General features: G+C 41.3%; 1 protein-coding gene across 1 annotated transcript in view; it reads right to left on the bottom strand.

Annotated features, from left to right (window-relative positions):
- Window positions 1-23,021, bottom strand: part of KCP (kielin cysteine rich BMP regulator) — a 158,048-nt gene that overhangs the window by 77,259 nt on the left and 57,768 nt on the right. The window contains exons 5-13 of the mRNA XM_073619328.1: window positions 20,912-21,095; window positions 15,085-15,161; window positions 9,565-9,661; window positions 8,036-8,103; window positions 7,605-7,775; window positions 5,230-5,326; window positions 5,040-5,122; window positions 2,763-2,856; window positions 1,961-2,040 (exon numbers count right to left, since the gene is read on the bottom strand). Of these exons, the coding sequence (XP_073475429.1) occupies window positions 1,961-2,040; window positions 2,763-2,856; window positions 5,040-5,122; window positions 5,230-5,326; window positions 7,605-7,775; window positions 8,036-8,103; window positions 9,565-9,661; window positions 15,085-15,161; window positions 20,912-21,095 (951 nt within the window). The remainder of the gene's footprint in view (window positions 1-1,960; window positions 2,041-2,762; window positions 2,857-5,039; window positions 5,123-5,229; window positions 5,327-7,604; window positions 7,776-8,035; window positions 8,104-9,564; window positions 9,662-15,084; window positions 15,162-20,911; window positions 21,096-23,021) is intronic.

The following is a 23,021-nucleotide window of genomic DNA, read 5'->3' as shown; positions in this document are numbered from 1 at the left end:
GCTCTGTGATTGGGCTGGAGGAGGGGATGGGCAGGCACATGTGATTCTGCAGCTGCTGGAGCTGAGACCAGAAGGTCCAACGCTGGAGCACCGAAAGTATAACAATAGCACACAGTAAAAATGTAAATTAAAGCGATAAGTACACAAGATGGCATGCACCATATTGGACTTAACCCCTGGTAATTAAGCATATTACACAAAGTGGCTGAATTCCTTGAGTTCAGCTTTAGGCCCCTTTCACACGGGCCATCCCTGCAATGGATTCCTCTTGCTCGATGGGGGATCGCTCCGCTGGTCCCCACTGAGCAGGCGCATAACAGGTCCTGTCTGCTCCACTGTGCAGAGCGGACACAGACACAGTCCTGTTCTCCTCTATGGGGAAATCGGATGGAAACCGTCCACCTGTCCATTTTCATCTGATCCTATCCAATCCGCAAGACGGATGGAAAATAGGACCACTATCCGTCTGCATTTTGCAGGCAGGATCGGATTGGATAGAGGCGGATGTCAGCGGACATCCGCCGCTCCATAGGGGAGGCTGCAAGGTCCGATCAGGTTTGCCTGAAAAACTGACAGGCAGACCTGATCGGACAGCCCGTGTAAAAGGACCCCTAAAGTTAAAGTTCTCAAACTAGGGGTCCTTTATGACGCCTTGTGGGAGGGCGAAACGTGTTGATGTAATTTCCGGTGTTCGAGTCCAAGCGACGTCACTTCTGGTTTCGGTGAACGCACGCTGAATGTGGCATTTCCTTTATTTTATCACTGCAATACCTCTTGCGATATCAATTTTTCTAGTCTGTAAGTGCCTTACCACGTTTGCGCAATAAAGTCCTGCCAAACTGTACTTCACTATTATTCCTTTCATTTTTGGTGCCAATATCTACTTATGACCATCACGATTGTAGGAGATCTTCATTGGACCCTTCTATGAATTGCCATTCATGGCCAACGTTCAAGCCTGAATGACCCCTGGACTGAAAAGTTAGGGGTCCATTCATTTTGGTGAGTGGGGACACAGGAGGGGTGTGTGATGAACCTTGAAGTTTGAAGTACAACTGCACTTTATTGATTGGAGCATATTTGCACAATATATATGGACTTTTTTTCACAGATTTTTTTATTTGATCTGTTGTGATGTTTACATTATTGTGAGCGCTGTAATCATATATAATTTTTTCGATTTGTCAAGTGTATAGCACTTTGTGTACAGCAGCTGCAATCACTAGTTTAATATTTTCACTTCCAGCGCGAGTCAATATATAAAAAAAAAAAAATCACCGGTGTATTGTTGGCACACTTTCCATTGCAATATACTGTAAGTAAAAACAAGAGAATTTGAAATAAAAGAATAAAAGTAAAGTATTAGTAAGAAAATGGAACTGATCAGTATTTCAAGGTTGCCTCCCAGTATGGTGAATCCCCTGTAGAAGTTAGGCTGTGACTGTGAGTGAAACCTCACCCTGCCTGTTTAATTGGCTTCACTTTGTACCATTAGTGCAGTTGAGTGTTATAATCTGCCTTTATCTGCCAAAGAAGTCAGAGCCAGCCTAGCTCCCATAAGGAATAAAGCAAAATGCAAAGACACACCGTTTTTCAGGAACAGTTTATTAAATCATGCAAAACCACAATTTGTAAAATGTTTATGTATAGCCAGACAGTTCAGGATGGATAGAAAAGCAATAATATACAAATAGCAAACAGAGCAGCATGAGAAAACACACACCCACACACATATATACAGTAACAAGCCACAAACATTTAAAAACACCATACTCTGAAAATCGAAAATGTAACCCCCACAATAAAATGATGTTCCAGCTATAAACAGAACACTATAAACAGTTTATACTACATTTGCTGTTTTTTTAATTGAACCGTGGTCTAGAAATTAGTTTTGTGTTTGAACATTGCATGCTGGTGGAAAGACTTTTTAAAATGATTTTTTATTCACAGTACTCACCAGACAGACACAATGCTGGCAGCCATTGGAGGTGGTAACATTCTTACCAGGTAACAAGGGATGCCCATTGAGATCACACACTAGAGGGAGTAGAGGAAAGAAAATGTAGGTAATATCACAGCAATCATGAGGTAATTCTTCACTAACCACAGATCTCACTGATGTCTGTCGTGTGCCAACCTGTGGTAAGACATTATGGTCTACTGAACCCTCCTTATCCCTCTTCTTCAGAGGTGATGGAATTTTGGCACTGAAAATATTTCTTTTTGCTTTTTATCCTAAAATACAGTGACAAGCAGTACTGTTCTAACCACCTTATAGAGGCCATACTATGATCCCATTTCTTCAAAACAGATACTATCAGCAGAACATTAGGGCTTCATTCACATGATTGTATCTCTACACCTGTGCTAAGGACTGTCTTTAACCATGTGGGAGGCACATGCAGCCACGCGCAAGCAGCCTATTCAAATTAATGACAGTCTGTCACATGGATGTACACTCCGGGATGCACATGGAGATCTGTGCAGGTCCATGCTCCATGTCATAGGCTGTCCGCACACGCCTGCATGGAACACCTGTGCATACACGTGGGTGAAGACAGCCCTAAGCACGGGTGTAGAGATAGGTACACCCTTGTAAATGAGGCCATAGCATTAAGTTGTGGGATTTGTTTACAGAAAAGCCCCTCACAGGCATGATTTATCAGAGCAGTCTAATACAATTCTTGGCAGGAATAAATCAATTTATAGGATTTTTTCATAGACCAGCTTTTGACTTACTGTTAGGAGGATATTTTTACCTGGGCATGAGGGGCAGCACTGACCAGGAGTGGGTACTGGCTTCTTACAGGCAACTACAGGACACTGAACAGGGAAACAACGCACTAAATTGTTCTGCAACATAAAAGACAATATGAAACCGTGTATTACTGTCACAGCATAAAAAACAAAGACAGTCGAGTCACAATAGGGAGGTAGTTACAATTGGTTTAACCTCCCTGGCGGTATGATTATGTCAGATTTTTGCGTCTCAGAGCGGTACATTTTTTAGTTGCTATGGACAATCTCAAGTTTCCAGGCAGAAAGAACAGTATATATAAAATAAAACTGCAGGCTGGGCACTGGACAAAGCATTAGGGACAAAAGGTATGTGAAATGATTTGATACAGTAATGTAATCTGTAAGATTATAGTGTACAGTATGTGTTATGTATGTGTTTCACTTTTTGAATTTGCCCCTGGGCTCTCCCTCTGTGCGTCACGGCGCTAGCAGGGAACGAAACGGCACATTGATAGATCGAGTGGAGACACAGCACGCGGACACAGCGGGGGGACATCGCAGGATCCTGGGGACAAGGTAAGTAACTTTCCCAGGATACTGCGACGCAATCCCAAGAGTGGCTCAGGGTTAACACTTTTGGTAATGAAAATTCCCCCCAAGCCACACTCGGGAATACCGCTAAGGAGGTTAAAGCAGACTGAGAGCAAGATATTTTTTTTTATGTGTGCAGCTAAGTAATGTTTGGTGTAATATTTACATACATTCATTGACTGTTAGGGTCACCATACACATTACACTCTGATCGTAAAATCTCTGTACAAACAACTTTAGATTTCCCAAAACTATGTAGTATGAGGTCCTTTCTAAACTATCCAATTAATTTGAATTCAGACAGGCTTTATAGCCTAGTACACACAGGCCGAAAATCGGCCGGTATCGGCTAGTTCAACAGAAGTTGGCCGACATGCGGCCCATGTGTACAGCAGCCTCCCCGACAAAAGCTGGCCGAACATCCAGCTTCTGTTGAAGGGGTATGCCCGAAAAACATCTGCCGATCAGCAATCGGCTTCTGTTGGACAAAGCCGAATGTCGGCGTGTTCTGGCGGGGGGGGGGGGGGATTGCTCTGTTAACATTCAATAGTTAGTACAGCGAGCTCCTCTCAAGCTCCATGGTTCTTTTTCTTTGTTCAGCCCACTGGGTTGAATGAAAAAAAAAGCTGATAGTGTGTACCTAGCATTACACTACATAGTCATTGGTAGATCTAAAGGAGATAGCACAATCAATTTGTAAGGTGTGTGTTTTATAGAGATCTCAACACTCTCTCTTACAATGCCTTCATCTGTTTTTCTCTGCGGAAAACAGCACCATCTTTGTATAGGCATTATGCAGGATCAACACATGCTTCCTGGCTCAGCCATTCCCAACCAGTGTTCCATGGAGCCCTAGGGTGAGAATGGCTGTCTTGGACTAATGACATCATCTCAGCCTAAGAAAAATCATTTGACAAGGACTGTCATTGAATGGTAGATGTATGTGTTTTATGACCACAATACTGTTGCTGTATATATTTTGTTAATAATTTATTCCTGCCGAGCTCTAAAGGTATTAAAAAAAAAAACGGTGTATATAAAGTTGACAGAAGGAACTATTCAAACATTTAAATCTGCCCAATCAATCCATTTTATGCTCCTGAGTTAATTTGCTATAGTAACAATATATACTACTACATAGTCGCTGACACAGCAAAAAGGGCCGCAGATGTGATCAAGTTGGAAGCCCACAATAAAGGAAGTGATCCAGGCAGCAACCACAGATGTTTTCAAGGTCCCATTGTATCTGTATGTGAGCTTTTCTCTCTGTAAGGAGGGCTGTGATCAGATCTCTTCCACAAAATCACCAAATACATTGTTTCTCATATATCTTACTGGGTTTCTTTGCTATATAAATTAGAAGGTTGTTGCCCATGGAGTCAGAAAACAGAAGCCCTAAGTTTAGTTTTTGGGCCGGTCTAAAGGGACTTGCTAAAAGTCTAATGTATAATGATCATAAAATATGTACAATATTTCATGGCCTCGCAGGTTCCCTTCATCAGGCAAAGTGTGCCAATGACATAATTTATACATGTTCAGTGTACTAACAATTTATTGTTGCTGCATCCTAATTAACAAGGTTTTCTCAAGCATGGTTTGCTATCGGAATATATTGATTGTCCAAAATGATCTATCACTATACCACTTATGAAAAATATTCATATAAGGCTTTTTGAACAATGCAGAAAATCAAGAGTGTCACTCACCAAACATGAGCAGTTCACACAAGGATTACTTTGTGAAAGAAAGTGATCCCCATTTTTGTATGTCAGTCCCTCATATTCACAGCCTGCAAACAGAAGAGGTACTTCTCAACCTTCATATATAATGTTTATAACACCACAGCTCAGAACAGTAGCTGCTATTAGAATTATCATTAGGTGGCCAAGCTCTTACCTTGCTGGCAGACTGCACAGCACTGTCCAGGTGGGGTGAACCTCTTCAGACAGGTAAGCTCTGGACAACGCTCTTTTATACACTGGACCGTTCCATTCTAGGAGCACATCCACAGAAATTTACCAAGATGCAATAAAAGCATTAGACACCAAAATAATGTTTAGATATATCAATGAACAAATGAAGAATTTTATTATTCATATTTTCAGCACTGAATGCTTATATGTAGTCAGGCCTGTTTGTTAAATGACTGAATGTAACTCTCCAATAATTCTCTTAACTTGTGTATTGACTGGTAAGGTAATATTTAATGTAGTAAAATATCACCATGAAAGTCATCAATCAGCTAAATCTCAATAATCTATCAAGTACTCTGTGGGGTTTATTTACTAAAAGTGGAGAGTGCAAAATCTGGTGCAGCTCTGCATAAAAACCAACCAGCTTCCAATTTTTTTTTTTTTTGGTAAAGCTTAGGCTCCATGCACACTGAAGCTCATAAATGTCCGTTTTTGGGAGTTTGGGCTTTTTTTAACAGTCCATAAACTCCCCTCTATGTTATCCTATGTGTCCATGCACACATGGGCATTTTGGGACGTTTATCAGCAGTGGAGTTTATGGGCTGTTGTCTGAACGCCCTAAAATCACGTTCAGGAGCTGTTTTTCTGACCACAAAAAACGCTTAAAAACTTTAAACACGCATAAACGCTGATAAACGTTGATAAACGCTCAAAAACGTGGCTCACCAGCATTTTTTAACGTTTTTTGATCCATTGAAAAAAAAAAAAAATTCTTAAAAAAAGAAAAAACTCTAAAAAACATTAACGCAGAAAAAAGCAAAAAAACGCTAATAAACGCTATTGCAAAAACGTTAAAAAATGTTGAAAGACTTACTGAAAAGCTACTGGCGTTTTTATAATGTTATTTTAATGTTCAGTGTGCATGGAGCCTTTATTGAACAAGTTGAACTTAGAAGCTGTATGGCTTCCATGCACAACTGCACCAGATTTTGCACACTCCAGTTTAAGTAAATCAACCCCTGTGACCTCTCCTATTTGGTTGGGTATTCTAGAACTTCCATTATTACCCATTCTAATAAAGGATAACTAGTACAAAAAACGAAACTGAAATTGCAGCTTACCAGTCTTTAAGTGTGGTGGCTGCATTCATTTTCTTTTTTTCAGGCTAAAACATTTTGCAGCAGGTACAGAAATTACCCATTGATCTTGCTAGAAATGCAGTGTCCTTGTCAATCTCTGTGAGCTTAACAAAAAGCACAAACACTCTCATCTTCTGCAAACTATTAATCCCATCAGCCACAATGTAATAAGAAAGAAAAAAGGAGACATATTTGAAGTCCAGTCTTGGTGACAACCATGGCTCCCTCTAAAAGTATAGTGGAAGAGTCAGAGTAGACACCCAAGGACAGGAATTGGGTTATTTTTAGGTTTACCAGGTAAAAAATAAACAAAAAAAGCCTGAGAAAAAGCAAACAAATGCAGCCATCTGATCTAGGAGCTAGTAAGCTGTAATATAATCCTTTTTTGTTTTGGATGTTAGATAATATTATTATTATTATTATACAGGATTTATATAGCGCCGACAGTTTACGCAGCGCTTTTCAACATTAGGGCCGAAGTACAATTACCATACAATTCAATACAGGGGGGAATCAGAGAGCCCTGCTAATTCGAGCTTACAATATAGATATGTTTAAGTGTATGTGTGGTCAAAATGCAAAATCACATATTTATTTCACCATTTGGACTTCTAGCTCTAGCCCACTCCTATTAATCAGATTCACCTTGAAGTTTGTAAACTTACCCACAGAATTTACTATATATAGCTTCTTATTTACTTGTTTACTCACACTCATTCACTTTACTTACTGAACTTTAGGAATTTCTAAAATTTGCTGGATTACTATGGATTAAGGTCTGTGAGGTGCATGCTACCTCGTGGATTTATCTCTTTTTACAACTTAGATTTTTACTGAGCACTGAGAGTATAGCTATGGCTATATTTACGGTGCTCTGACCCTTTAGGTCTCAGCTCCTGCAGCTGTTAGGTATTTGCAGACACTTTTGCCTGTCTCTCCTTAGCTCTTGCCCAATCATGGAGTGCATTGTATTATGTGAACAAAATACAAAGCCTTCTGTGAACAGACAGCGTAGGAGAGGGGTGGGCAGATTGGCTTCTGTGTGAGAAAGCAATGTCGCTCAGTAAAACTTGTCAGATGTAAATAAACAAGATACATTAATGAAGTGGCATGCACGTCCTTGGACTTAGCCAATATTAGGCCAACACATTTTACAAAGTTGCTGAATTTTTGTAGTCCAGCTTTAACATATATTTATATTAATAATTTCTTTACTTACCCTACATGTACAAGCTGTACACAGATCTGGCCGAACCATTTCACCGTTCCTCACGATCTGCCCCAGGTATTCACAGTTGGTGCATTCTGGGCAGCACTTCCCAGGATGAATGACAGGGTGTTCACAAGTGCTTTGGTCACATGCCTCAGAAATACACCTGACTGAGCCCCCCTATAGTAAGCAAATTTATCTTTAGTTTCAAATAGGCACTGTTGATTCTCATGAATTAAAACTACAGTCTGAAAAACATATCAAAGTCAAACCAATAATTTTAAATGCTTTATGTACAAGAAAGTAGAACCATGACTTTGCAGAATGATTTATTATTTCTGTCCAGCATTTTTTCACCAAAGATACTCCATACTGCTTTAGGTAACACTATGTAACACCCATCTCCTGTAATAAATGAGCAAGGTTGCACTATGTTATACCTGACAGATACAGCTCACACAGGAATCTTTCTTCCATACGTCTCCTTCCAGATGACCATCAGAGCAGCCTACATCACAAGCACACATACGGAGATGAGATCAGAACACATAAAGATACACACATAGAGTTAAACCAGAAAAATGAGCAATACAGTAAAGCAATAGAGGATAGATCACTGACAACATATTTTTTGGCAGTGCGGGAAGTAAAAATTGTGCTCCATTGATGAGAAACACTGAAGAGAGTGAAGAAGCACACATTTATCTGGGGATTAAAGAATCCAGCTCTATGGCCATTATGAAGATTCTGCATTTCCAATTTTATATGGATAATCACACTTCATAAGTCTCAACAACTACATATTAAAACAAACTCTATATCCACATCATTACTAATGAATTTAATAGTGCTATAATTCCTGTGGCGCTATAATGTGACACATTTTACAAGGAGGGCCTTTAATACACTTAACATATTTACTTAACCTATATCCCAACTCCAACGGATATAGACGGCTAGAACATCTGCAGGTTTAGACCCTCACCTGCTAATTTTTTATAGAGCAGGTGAGGGTCTAAACCTGCAGATGTTCTAGCCGTCTTCCCTCTTTAGGTTTTGACTGGAATTTGGCTTTAATTAAAGTGGATGTAAACCCGAATTTTTTTTTTTTAATTAAGGCTTGTAGCATGTAAAGTATAGGATTTCATGTCATCTGTGCCCAGTCTTGCCACAAATAGCTAATCCAGCTCTGAGCAATCCTATTATCTTTTTTCAGTGAGATAAAAATGGACAGGCAGAGAAATACCAGTCAGTTCTTCCCCCATGCTGTGAGTGACAGGTGATTTACATATCTCATGCATGAGCCTTAGAAAGGCATTATGTGTAATTCCCATCCCCCCTCCTTTCGTCCTATGTAGACTGCGGAGTATGAGCACATGCGCAGGAGTGACACGGGGCCATGAGCGTGCTCTGCTTCTTCTCAGACGGCGCTCTCCCACTCCTGTGCGTGCACTTTAGTCTCCCCTGGTGCGAGGCTCATCCTCGCAATGCTGGCTGGTCAGGGGAGCGTAGTGGTGGGCAGAGGAGTCCTCTGACATCACCGACTCCACCCACCGATCGCTGGACAGCAGATCTGCCCACAGATTCGGGAATATCGCGGGGCTCCACTAAGCTAAAAGGGTGAATTATGACAGGTAAGGATACATGCAGGAGGCATGTATATCCTTCTAGATATTCCCTATGTTATTAAATTAGAAACGTTTTGGTTGGAACATGACAAAATGTGGAAAATGTCAAGAGGTATGAATACTTTTTCAAGGCACTGTATGCAATTTTCCATTTTCGCCATAGTTACACTTTAAACTTGAAATGGGCACATTTACTTGCACAGCAAAAACAGTACATGTCTGCATATTTTTTCAACAGACCCAGCATATTATGTTCACAATATTTGCAAAAATTACCAGTGATATATATATTTTTTTTTCATAAACGGTACTGATCACCTCCGTACAGGCCAAAGACTCACCCGTTGGACAGCGAGGGCAACACTCTGTAGGCAGCATCACCGGATTAGCACAGGCCACAGGAGGACAAGTCTTTTGGACACAGTCCACCTCACCATTCTAAAAAAAAACAAGACTAATCAGTACATAAACTAGATTGTTTGATTTAGAGTGCTCAACAACCATATTACCATTTAAAATACAAATATTAATATTAAAGTATCTAATATTAAATTTACTCACACCCCCTTCTAGCCTGCAGAAGACATTTTTCAATACTTACCTATTCTCAGGTCCGGTCATGTGATCTCCTGGGTGGCTGGCTTCAGGGGAGAAGAGAGAGCAGTGACAACAGCTGCAGTACCTGGACAATGATGTCACCAATAAATTTATTGTGATGAGTCTGTTGTCCGCTGTCCCTCCTCTCCCCTAAAGCCGGAGCTGGGAGCCGATCATGTGATGAGACCTTAGTACCCTCAGAATAGTTAAGTATACAAATATTTCCTCTACAGGGTAGTTAGAATAGGAGTCTGAAGGGGGAAGGGAGTAGATTAAAGATTTGATAGATTTAGCCTGGACTTCCAACAGTTTCCCAAATCAGTTATATTCACGGCCTGGTCATGAGTTACAGCTTTCAGAGTTTCTTGTGTTCTCAAACAAACTGTTAAGCTATCAAATGGCTGGTGTCATAATGGATCATGTGCAAAACCATGACAACTGCAGATCAAACAGAGACCAAGATGGTAGCTTCCTTGGCTGTAAAGCAGGGGTCTCCAAACTTTCTAAGCAAAAGGCCAGTTTACTGTCCATCATTGGTATTAGTCAGAAGAATAGTGCCCCCTCATTGACAATAGTGTGAAGGAATAGTGCCAGATCATTGGTATTAGTGGAAAGAATAATCCCCATCATTGGAGTCAGTGGGAGGAATAGTGCCCCATCTATGATGCCAGTGGGAGCAATAGTGCCCCATCTATGGTGTCAGTGGGAGGAATAGTGCCCCATAAGTGGTATTAGTGGGACGAATAGTGCCCCATCATTAATATTAGCGGGAGGAATAGTGCCCCTTCATTGGTATTAATGGAAAGAATAATCCCCATCATTGGTGTCAGTAGGAGCAATAGTGATCCATCTTTGGTGTCAGTGGAAGGAATAGTCTCCCATTGTTGGTGTCAGTGGCAGGAATAAAGGGCCACATCTGGCCCATGGGCCACAGTTTGGAGATCACTGCTGTAAAGGACAGGAGGTTTCATTCCGCTTTAAGATGTTTTACTTCTCGTTCACGTCTCCATGTTGCTAGCTCCTGGAGCAGACACAAATAATATATATTTTTTCAACACCATTATTCCAAGTTAATCTGGATCCCATACTAAAAGTATGGCAGTGGGAGGAATAGTGCTCCATCTATGTGTCAGTGGGAGGAATAGTGCCCCATCATTGATATTATTTGGAAGAATAGTGCCCCATCATTGACATTAGTGGAAGGAATAGTGGAAGGAATAGTGCCAGATCATTGGTATTAGTGGAAAGAATAATCCCCATCATTTGAGTCAGTGGGAGGAATAGTGCCCCATCTATGATGCCAGTGGGTGCAATAAAGCCCCATCTATGATGCCAGTGAGAGCAATAGTGCCCCATCTATGGTGTCAGTGGAATGAATTATGCCAGATCATTGGTATTAGTGGAAAGAATAATCCCCATCATTGGAGTCAGTGGAAGGAATAGTGCCCCATCTATGATGCCAGTGGGAGCAATAAAGCCTCATCTATGATGCCAGTGAGAGTAATAGTGCTCCATCTATGGTGACAGTGGGAGAAATAGTGTCCCATCTATGGTGTCAGCGGGATGAATAGTGCTCCATCTTTGGTGTCAGTGGAAGGAATAGTACCTCATTGTTGGTGTCAGTGGGAGGAATAAAGGGCCGGATAGAGGAAAGCAATGGGCCACATCTGGCCCACAGGCCGCAGTTTGAAAACTACTGCTGTAAAGAATAGGAGGGTTCATTCCACTTTAACATGTTTTACTTAGTAAATTCATTCCATGCTGATAGTTCCCAGAGCACACACAAATAGTATATATTTTTTCAACCTCATTATTCCAAGTTCATCTGGATCCCATAATAAGAGTATGGCAAAATAATATCTCACAGAAACCCAAGACAACATTTCTCCTGACTAGAACTTCGTAGCTGTGGACTCTGTACAGAGATACAAAGTCAGGGCTACAAATAACTAACAATGAAATACAATTTCCCTGATTGACTCATCCCTAATTATTACAAAGGGTGGTCAAAAAACAGATAAAAAACCCATAGCACCTGTAATAGCATCACTTGTAAGGTTTTGGCTGTTTCTGACCCCAAAGGGGGTGAAATGAGGGTGCCTAGTCGCTGAAGGCAATTGTTGTCAAAACAGAGAGATTTCAGCTTGTTAAAAAACTTCTATGTGGGTAGGGCTCAGTCAGAAAAGATCAAATTATAGTAAGTGAGCAACTGTCAACACTGGATGAGAATCATAAGAATCATGGTGGACTTATTTGGTTAGGAGCAGATATCTCTATGCTTAGTGTTCTCGGGGAGATATAAGCCCATATATGGACAACCTAATAGTATGTTTAATAGACTTCAGATGATGGTTGAATGCTGTATATATATTACAACCACACGTGCTGTGAATGGCAAGGACTAATCCTAAAGTTCAGTAGCCAAGAAAACAATTGTAACTCACCTAACAAAATGACATTTGCAAGATTCCCTTTCCAGTTAAGGTGGCCATAAAACGGCCAAACATAACTAGTGACGCTCTTTTATATCTTACATATGTATATTGTGTTTGCATAGAACATCATAAAGTGAAACAAAGGCATAAATATGGCCTATTATTATACGATTCACTCATACTCTTTTGATACATAAACGTTTGTGAACAGTTCAGCAGATATCTGGCATTGCTGCACAGCATAAAGGTTAAATGTCTATAAAAAGACAAATGGGGATAAAATTGCAGGACTTGGTAATAAATATCAGCCTTTATGTAATGTCAAATAATACAAAAAAGATATAATAAGAACCAGATGTGCTGATGAGAACAATGTGCTGAATATAACAGTCTACCTAGCTTCACACAATAAAAAAAACAATGTTACTAGTGGTTAAAACCAAACATAGAAACGAACACTCACAGATATTTCAAGAGATAGATTAGAAATACTTCATACATGCCATCTGTTCTCATAATGTCTGCTAAGGCACTTGTTTTGTAAAGAAATGCCAGAGAGCTCATCTGCAAATTGTTTGTTTAAAGCAGTAAAGAGCTGCAGTCAACGCCATGTGCCTGATTTACTAAATCGTGAAATGAGGTGCAATAACACCAAGTCTTAAAGTGGTAATTAACCCAAAACCAAAAATGTAATATATTACAGCTTACCAAACATTCCCTCTGTTTTCCACTGGTGAGCTGGTCGGTAACACACCTCTTGAGTTAGAAGGGGAGATTTACTAAAACTGGTGCCCAGAGAATTTGGTGCAGCTGTTCATAGTAACCAATCAGCTTCTAAATTCAGCTTGTTCAATGAACTTTTGACAATGACATCTAGTAGCCGATTGGTTACTAGGCACAGCTGCACCAGATTCTCTGCGCTCCAGTTTTAGTAAATCTCCCCCAGAGTGTCTGGATGAAGGAGCAACAGAGACACCTTTGGACAGCAGTATTGTCAGTCTGGGGAAGTTGATTGTTAGATGCACTAACAGATTTAGATACACTAAACAATTAGAAGCCAAATCCAGCTACTTTTTCAGCAGTTACAGCAACTGTTTTTTCACATGGAAATTGGACATTATAAGCTTCTCTGTCAATGTTAAATGGTTTGTCTCAACCCTGTAACTGCTACATCTGCGGGACAGCTTGTTCTGTTATAAATAAACAACAGACTTATGCGGCGTACACACGGTCGGATTTTCTGATGGGAAATGTTGGATGTGAGCTTGTTGTCGGAAAGTCCAACCGTGTGTATACTCCATCGAACATTTGCTGTCGCACTATTCCGCCAACAAATGTTTGCTAGCAGGTTCTCAAATTTTCCGCCAACAAAACTTTGTTGTCAGAAAGTCCGATCATGTGTACACAAGTCCGTCGCACAAAATGCTCGGAATCAAGCAGAGGGAGCCACACTGGCTAGTGAACTTCCTTTTTCTCGGCTTGTCACATTTGTGTGACCGTGTGTATGCAAGACAAGTTTGAGCCAACAACCTTTAAACAAAAATCCACGGTTTTGTTGGCGGAAAGTCCGATCGTGTGTACGCGGCATTACTGGCAGGATCACCAGGTGAAAATAAAAAGGAAAAAATCCTAAATAAAGGAAACTAATGCAGTCATATCTAAGAATTGGTAAGCTGCAAATAAATACATTTTTGGGTTTAATACTGCTTTAAGGACAACAAGGGATGGATAAAGTAGTACTAAAAACTACTGATTCAGGCTCCCTCTAGCACTAGTAATGTGATGAAAATCCTAAGCATTTCATAATGTGATCTCTGTTGAAAGGAACAATACAGCTAAAATTGTGTGGTCCTACTCTTCAACAAAGATCATGTGGCCAGAGGCCTAGGTTTCTAGTTATGTGTCTAGCACTAGAGGGATCCAGAAACAGCATTTTCTCAAGTGAGGATTTCATCCCTTCTTTAACTCATTATTTTTTCAACCAACATATCTTTCCTTGCCCATGACTGGATATTAAATCGGAACTTCTCCTAAAAAGTGAATCTCTGCTCATCATCCTCCCTTCCTCTCATTTTTTTCTCAGGGAGCGGGTACCTATTGGGTACATATTTCTGACAGGTACCCACTTCCCCTCTGGTTGCCTAGGCGAGCAGAGCAAAAGTTTGGCCCACCTCTTCCTGCCCGCAACCTCCTGAAACATGTCACATACCCTAGGAGACTGCAGGACCATTCAGAAACACGTATTATGCATGCACAATACGGAGCTGACTGTGAAACTAGGAAGTCACAGCCAGCTTCCCACATCCAAGATGGTGGCGCCAGGGACTCGTAGACTGGTGAAGAATCAGCCAAGATGAGGACAGCACTGGACTCCTTGAGTGGTAAGTGTCTCTTTATTATAAGTCAGCAGCTACAATATTTGTAGCTGCTGGCTTTTATTTTATTTTTTTTTTCTAAAAAGTTCCTCTATAAAGTGATCATGAATTAACTTCACTGAAGTTCAAACTTTAGTAAATCAGGCCCCCAGCAGATATTAGGAATTTAGGGTGCCTCCAATAGGGTACATAAACCTTGTGTAGCAGTATGGTTTCTATGTCGTGCTACTGGAAGTGCAGTAAAGCCAATCTCTGAGATATGCCCATCTATGACCAGCATTAGAAAAGGTGTATTTTCAATTCTAATTATATCAAATAATGTCATCTGAGGTTATGTAAAATTATAACATTCTTACTTCAATAAAAACCCCATATAAGTTAAATAACGTGTATGTATTTATGTTTTTTAATGTAACCTATGAAAAATGAGTTTTTATTGCTTTACAATGCTTACCTGGCAGACACAAGAAGTGCAGGAACCCACAGAGAAGGTCTCTTTGTTACTGTATATTCTTCCTTCATAAGTGCAGGCTATTAAAAGAAAACACATCATCTGCTACGTGCAACATAGGATTGTGTGCTATATATCATGTTTAAAGAGATTGACATACACAATGTGTCAGACTTGTTTTAATGTAAGTATTAATTTGCAAGTTGAAAGGCATTGCAGACATGGTCTATACACATGGCAGCTTTCATAGTCACAATACTGGCAGGTCTGTCTGGGTGGCTTAGCCTGGCAGAGGTCCCTTTAGGCTGCACAGGCTTCCATTCTTGTTTTGCTACAATAGCATTATCCACAAACAGCCTACAGCCCTACGCAATCTAAATTAGGAGGTTGACCTGTTAAAGGCAAATAGGTTGTTCACTTTAGCTTAATGAATGTGTGAAGCTCTGCTTATTTCAAACATCCAATCATGTGCAAGCAAAAATACTATTTTTTCTTTTATTTTCCTTGCACGTGAGTTTGGGTATTCTTTGCACCTGAATTTTTACCGCATTCACTAAGCTAAGGGAAGATTCCCTTGCAAAGTGAACGGCCTATTTTATTTTGCAAATCAGCCCCTTGGTGTCTAGTGCTATACTTTGCACTACTGCTTTGGGAAAATCTTAGTGATATCTCAATGGTGCACTTGCTGTAGGAAAACCTCAGTACAAAGGACAGGTTGTTCTACACACTGGAGACATGTTAGTACCATTTGTTTAGTGAAAACCCTGGCCCAGTGGTTGTAGGGGGGTGACTTATCAGAATCTGGAAACCCCCTTTAACAAGATCCCATACCCCTACTCATAGTACCTCTACTCATTCACCAAAAAAAGTGTAAAAAAAGTCAATAAAAACACAGTAACAGTTTTTGACAAATTCTTTTTAAAAAATAAATAATTAAATGTCCCCCAAAGTAGATCCAACATCAGTCACAATGCCCGCCACCATTACTGCTGACTGGAAGAAAAAAAACATAACAAAACTATGCACCCAATGAAGGCTCCCGCCGTCTGACAGTTCTTAAATAATTAAGAGGCGGGGGCCACCCCCTTGTGACGTCATCGACCCAGCATGCCCCAGTTCTTATTTTAGAATTGTAAGCCAGTGGGAGCTTTCGTCTGTTTTTTTCCGGGTCGGTGGTAGCAGCCGGCATCATGATTGGCGTTGGATCTATTTCAGGGGACATTTATTTTTTGGGGGATTTTTTTGTTTTATTTAATAAAGGACTTGTTAAAAACTGTTGTTGTGTCTTTATTTACTTTTTACACATTTGTGTAAAATGGGATACTATGTATCCCATACTGATTCTCATGGGGGGGCTGGGATCTGGGGCCTCCGGATTCCGATAAGTCACCCCCGCACACCCACAACCACCTGGCCAATGTTGTAGGGAAGAGACCCTTGTCCCCATTAACATGGGGGCAAGGCGCTTTGGGGGAGGGGGGCATGTTAAGGACATGTGGCCTGGTACCTTTCCTGGCCTGCCGGGCTGCATGCTGGGATAAGGGACTAGAATGGATGTTGGAGGGGACCCCACGCTGTTTTTTTTTACATTTTGGCGTGGGGTTCCCCTTAAAATTCATACCAGACCCAACTGAGTCATCAGTTGTTAAGGATGTGGTGGCCGGCTTCTCGGCCCACTCCTTGACAACCAGCTATTCTTCACACAGAATTTTAATTGGTCAATCATTTTTCAGTCAATCATTTTTCGACCTTCCCGAATTTGAATCGTTGCGAAAATGTGGAATTGGTTAGAAAATTAATAAACAAAACTAAATGAATTCCAAAATGAATCAGCGAAACGAAATTAGTAACATAACCAATCTATCCAAAACGAAACAAATTTTTCCTTTCTGCATATGTCTAATAAAAATCATACCTGGAGTTCAGCTTTAACCACTTCCAGGCCGCAAGGCACTGTGGAGGGGCGGCCCATAGAAGCACAGCAATATACTTGTACATTGCTGCCTATTTCCGGGTTAAGGGCGAGTGCATGTGCGCTCCCCCGCCAATACCCGCTGTGATTGTACACAGCAGGTGTTTGTCAGCAGGTCCCGACCAATGATTAATGGCTGGTTCCTGTTGATTGGCTGCAATCACAGCCCAGAGCTCTGTGTTGACAATCAACACAGGGCTCTGTACAGAGGGGACAATCTCTCTGCTTCTTCTCCCTGAAACAAAGAGATATTTAGCAAACAGCAGCACACTTTACACAAATTAACACTTGTTAGGCACACATTTAACCCCTTGATTACCCAAGATGTCATTATTACAGTGACAGTGTATAGTATTATCACTGTATTAGTGTAAATGGTGATGTCAGTTAGTCTGCTCCCACTCAGTGTCAGTTAGTGTCAGATTTCCTGCCACAGGAATGGTTTGTCTCAACACTGTTACTGCTACATTTGCGGGACAGCTTGTTCTGTTAAAAAAACAACAGACTTACTTGCAGGATCACCAGGCGAAAATAAAAAGGAAAAAATCCTAAAAAGGAAACTAATGCAGTCATATTTAAGAATTGGTAAGCTGCAAATAAATAAATGTTTGGGTTTAATACTGCTTTAAGGACAACAATCTTGCTAGGGATGGATAAAGTACTAGAAACTGCTGCTTCAGGCTCCCTCAAGCACTAGTAATGGGATGAAAATCCTATGCATTTCATAATGTGATCTGTTTAAAGGAACAATATAGCTCAATACAGGCAGGGGCATAACTAGAAATAGCAGGGCCCCATAGCAAAATGTTGTATGGGGCCCCCCTGCAAACAGCCCCCCCCCCCCCAGCTGTCCTAGTGTCAATGCAGCGTGACCTGTGCCACATACAGCGTGACCTGTGCCCAATGCAGCGTGACCTGTGCCCAATACAGCGTGACCTGTGCCCCATACAGCGTGACCTGTGCCCAATACAGCCTGGTCTGCCTCTGCCCCATACAGCCCCACCTATGCAGAGGAAGAGACAAGCCACCCGGATCAGCAGAGAGCGGGAATGCCCGCTGTAATAGCTTTCATTTGAATTTCCTGTCTTCCCGGGGCTCATCGTCACATAGCCCCACCTCTTGGCCCGACGCCTTTGATGACGTCACATGTCCCGCATTGGATCGGCGTTCTGTCTATCAAAGGCACCGGGCCAAAAGGTGGAGCTATGTGACGTGAGCCCCGGGAACACTGGAAGTTCTAATGAAAGCTCTTACATCGGGCAATTCAGCTCTCTGCTGATACGGACAGCTCGCCTCTTCCTTTCCTCTCTCTTCCCCTGGCTGGGAGACTGTGCCGGCAGTGCTCTTATCCTCACTGGGCCCCACTCAGCTGCGGTCCCCATAGGTCGCTATGGTGGTAGTTACGCCCCTGAATACAGGGGTTGCAGGAAAGAAATGTGCACCATTCTGCTGACAAGGGATTCCCTCCTGCCAAGCTATTGTCTTCTCTCTGCGGGGGGGGGTGGGCTAGGGAAGCCGTCCCCGCCGGGAGAAGCCAGTGATTATCACTAGCAGCTATAGCAGCCACTTGGGATAATCGACAGCGAATCCGGCAGGCTGGTTGTACCCAAGTTGATTGATCGATCAACTTTGTACATTCAGCCTGCCCATTAACAGTTGGAATCTCAGCCGGTTCAAGCTGAACTGGCCGAGACACGAACCGTATATGGCCAGCCTTTGAGTTTTGGAGAGAGATAAATAAACATTGCAGATATATGTTTATTTATTTATTTCAGGTACTTATATAGCGCCGTCAATTTACGCAGCGCTTTACATATACATTGTACATTCACATCAGTCCCTACCCTCAAGGAGCTTACAATCTAAGGTCTCTAACTCACATTCATACATACTAGGGACAATTTAGACAGTATCCAATTAACCTACCAGCATGTCTTTGGAGTGTGGGAGGAAACCGGAGTACCCAGAGGAAACCCACACAGACATAGGGAGAACATGCAAACTCCAGGCAGGTATGTCGTGGTTGGGATTCGAACCAGCGACCCTTCTTACTGCTAGGTGAGAGTGCTACCCACTACACCACTGTGCCACCCGTGCCTTTTCTCAGATTCCATGACCAAGGTTTACAACTACTCTAAAGTAGCACAGTGCTAAATATCAAAAAAACGTCTTGGTCATAAAGGGGGTAAAACCTTCTGGAGCTGAAGTGGTTAATGTCTGATCACTGTAGTTGCAGTAGTTATAAAATGGTTATTTTAATGTGAATGTATAACTTAGTGAATATGAGTTTGATCCAAAACACTTCTCTTTCTTTTATTTCCCTTGCAGTATGTCTATAGCTCTTTTTTTTTATTTTGGATATTTTTTGGATATAGTATTGAAAGTTTCAAACCCCTGTTCATTTTTCTTATATCTGTCTTTGTTTAGAAAGTGGAATTCTTCTTTACTTGCTATCCTGGAGATATAACAGGAATTTGGGAACAATATCTCAAGACTGAGGGGATATTAGACAGTTTTCACCAAAACAAGTCTACCCCTTGGAAGATATCTGCTCACTTCCTGCTATGATGACAACCCTAAGATTTTTAATTTTCCATTACTTTCAGTTCCGTTGTCAATGTTTATCAGGTCAATCAGAGAGGGTAACTCTCCTCAAGTAGCCACTTCAGTTCCAAAAGATTTACCCCCCATAACCAGGCCAATTTTTGCGATACGGCACTGCGTTACTTTACCTGACAATTATGTGGTTGCGCGACGCTGTACCCAAATAAAATGTATGTCCTTTTTTTCCCACAAATAGAGCTTTCTTTTGGTGGTATTTGTTCACCTCTGTGGTTTTTATTTTTGCGTCATAAACAAAAGAAGGCTGGTAATTTTGAAAAATACAATATTTTTTACTTTCTGCTATAAAATATATCCAATAAAAAAATTGAAAAAAATCGAATTTCTTCATAAACTTAGGCCATATTCTGCTACATATTCTGCTACATATTTTTGGTAAAAAATATCCCAATAAATGTATATTGATTGGTTTGCACAAAAGTTATAACCTTTACAAACTATGGGATATTTTTTTTAAACTATTTTTTCTACTAATAATGATGGCAATCAGTGACTTATAGTGGATATTGCGGCGAACAGTCGGACACTAACTGGCACTTTTTGCAGACCAGTGATGCTAATACAGTGATCAGTGCTAAAAATATGCATTGTCACTGTACTAATGACACTGGCTGGGAAGGAGTTAAACATCGAGGGCGATCAAAGGGTTAACTGTGTGCCTAGCCAGTGTGTTTGTGTACTATGAGAGGTGCTTTTACTAGGAGGAGACATACAGGATCATTTACAGGAACACAGGATCTATGTCTTCCCTACTGACAGTACATACAGTCCCTTGTTTACAATACATAGGCAGATCACTGTTCTGCCTCTGTGCTGAATGATCGGCGAGTGTAGGCGGACAACGAGTCCACAGTACCCGCAGATTAGCTCCCGCTGTGTATATTCAGAGCTGGAGCGGGTTGCCAACACCGCACATGTGTGCCCCAGACCCGGAATTGTCGGATCAGTAGTGCAATATTGCCGCCATATAAGTAAGTTATACGGCAGCAAGTGGTTAAGACACCGACAGCAATTAAAAGCCTAATAAAAAATGTAACCCTTCTAAAAAAAAAAAAATTTTTGGGCTATGGATACACATTAAACCTGATTGTACACAGGATACACAGAACTGCCACATCAGAAAGCAGCATCCTTTCTACTTTGCATATGAATTAGTTCAATAAAGCTTTAATACAAAGTTCAGGCTGTCTATAATATCTTACAACATACCATTAAATAAAAACACAGTCAACTTACAGAGACATTGAGGCCAATCCTGACGCAGGGAACACTTAACGGAACCTCCCACGCACACACAGATGTTACATGTGTCTTTCTTCCATGTCTCGCTGTCCTGATACTCTTTTCCTTCCCATAAACATGAAGGTCGGCGACATTCACAGCTCTCCAAAGTTTTCACTCGGGCCTGTAGGTCGACGTTCTGTAGAGATCAGTTTATGTTAGGTTCATATTCTCAGGCCACATCATGTCACAATATACTGTAAAATCCCTGCTGATGCAGATACAATTTGACAAGCAGAATTTTAACAAATTTTACAGTTACAGATACAGTTCTGATGTAAATCAGAAATTCTTTTGCACCCTGTTAATTTACTTTGCTTGTTTACTCTACAAGCCAGACTTACCATTTGAGAGATCTTACAGAACATCCATATTAAAGCTTATCTAAAATATTTAACATGTTGCAATTTACCAGTCTTTAGACGCAATGGATAAATTGTTTATCTTTTTTCTTCCAGCAATGAAAAAATGTGGGGATATTCATGGGTACTCCACAGAATCAAGATATACTTTTTATTTGTTTGCTTGTCCGTAAAAACATGTACTGACACACTCCATTCATAAAACTCTCCTAGGTCCTGTAAAATATAGATATGCTATAACAGTCAACCATAGACGTGCTTACAGGGTGCGCCAGGTGTGTCTGGGCACACCCTAATCACCCCAGTGTGGTGCAGATTCCCCCTGTTTAGACTCCTGATGTTTCACCAAAGCCCCCTAATGGGGCTGCTTAAAAAATTGCTAAAATATAATAAAAAAATTAAATTGTGAAAAATAATAAAAAATAAAATAATAAAAATAAAAACTACTGACACTGTCCACTGCCCTACTGAAACCAATCTTTGCCCTACTGACCTACCTGGTTTTAACAGTTACCCGCTCCCACTTCACGCTGACTTTGTCGTGGCAAACTCATCAGGAAGTTGGGCCCCTCCTCCTTCCCCTGCCGCTGGGCCATTCACAAAGCGCAGCAGGCTTCGCGCATGTGCAGTTGGGAACCAGTTGTGAAGTCACGAGGCTTCACTGCCGGTTTCCCTTAGCCGAGATGGCTGCAGCAGCACACGAGAGCTGATTGAAAAACTGGCTCCGGTGAAGACACCGCTGGATTCGTGGACAGGTAAGTGTCCTAATATTAAAAGTCAGCAGCTACAGTATTTGTCTGAAGGAGCCTGGAGCTCCGCTTTACGAGTGTCTGCTGGAAGCTAGGAACTGATCAGTTGTCCTGAGACATAGATGTCTAACGGAAACTGGGGGAGTTCAGCTCTCCTGGTGAGACATAATGAGAATAGACATGAACAAAAGATCCAACTAACAGTGTGCTACTTTTAGAGATAAATGCCAGCAGCACAGGGTCTCATTTCTGGACATTCCTAATAACCCTTGGCAGAAAGACTGTTCAGAGAAGCCTAGCCTAGTTAATAGTGTCTTCCTGTTACTACTCTGTGTTCTTGCTACTCTGAGTATCCCACAACACCCTAACCCCTCTCCTGTTAAAAGTTCTTCAAGCAATAAATCTTAAAAATACAAACCCCTAGACTGTTTATTGGAGCCAGAGTGAATGGACTGTTGCTTGTGTGATGGGTAGCCTCTGCACTGTTTTGGGAAAGAACCAGTTAATCCAATGGCCCCTACAGGGGTAGTTCTACAGGAGGGTAGAGGCATGATAGGCTTCTCCACAGAGATGGTTTTTAAGAGATCGCCTAACTGTGGACAGAGTAGGAGATAGTTGGATATATTGGGGTAATGAGTTCCAGAGAATGGGAGAGGCTCTGGAGAAGTCCTGGAAGCGAGCATAGGAGAAGGTGACAAAAGACCTAGGAGGTCTTAATAACAGCAAAAAGTCTTGGGAGGAGTGAAGAGAACAGTTTGGTTGGTATTTGGAGAAAAGCTTAGTGCTGTAGCTAGGGGCAGAGTTGTGGATGGCGTTGTAGGTTGCTGTTAGTATTTTGAATTTTATTTGTTGGGTGAGCGAAAGCCAGTGGCAGACAGGGGTAACAGACACTGAATGGTTAGTAAGGGGGAGACTGGCAGCATCATTCATAGTGGATTGAGGAGAGCATAGCTT

This window comes from Aquarana catesbeiana, linkage group LG03, assembly GCF_042186555.1.
Source record: "Aquarana catesbeiana isolate 2022-GZ linkage group LG03, ASM4218655v1, whole genome shotgun sequence".
Taxonomy (NCBI): Eukaryota; Metazoa; Chordata; class Amphibia; order Anura; family Ranidae; genus Aquarana; species Aquarana catesbeiana.
Note: the sequence above shows the minus strand (reverse complement) of the source record. Positions and strands in the feature narration are given on the sequence as shown.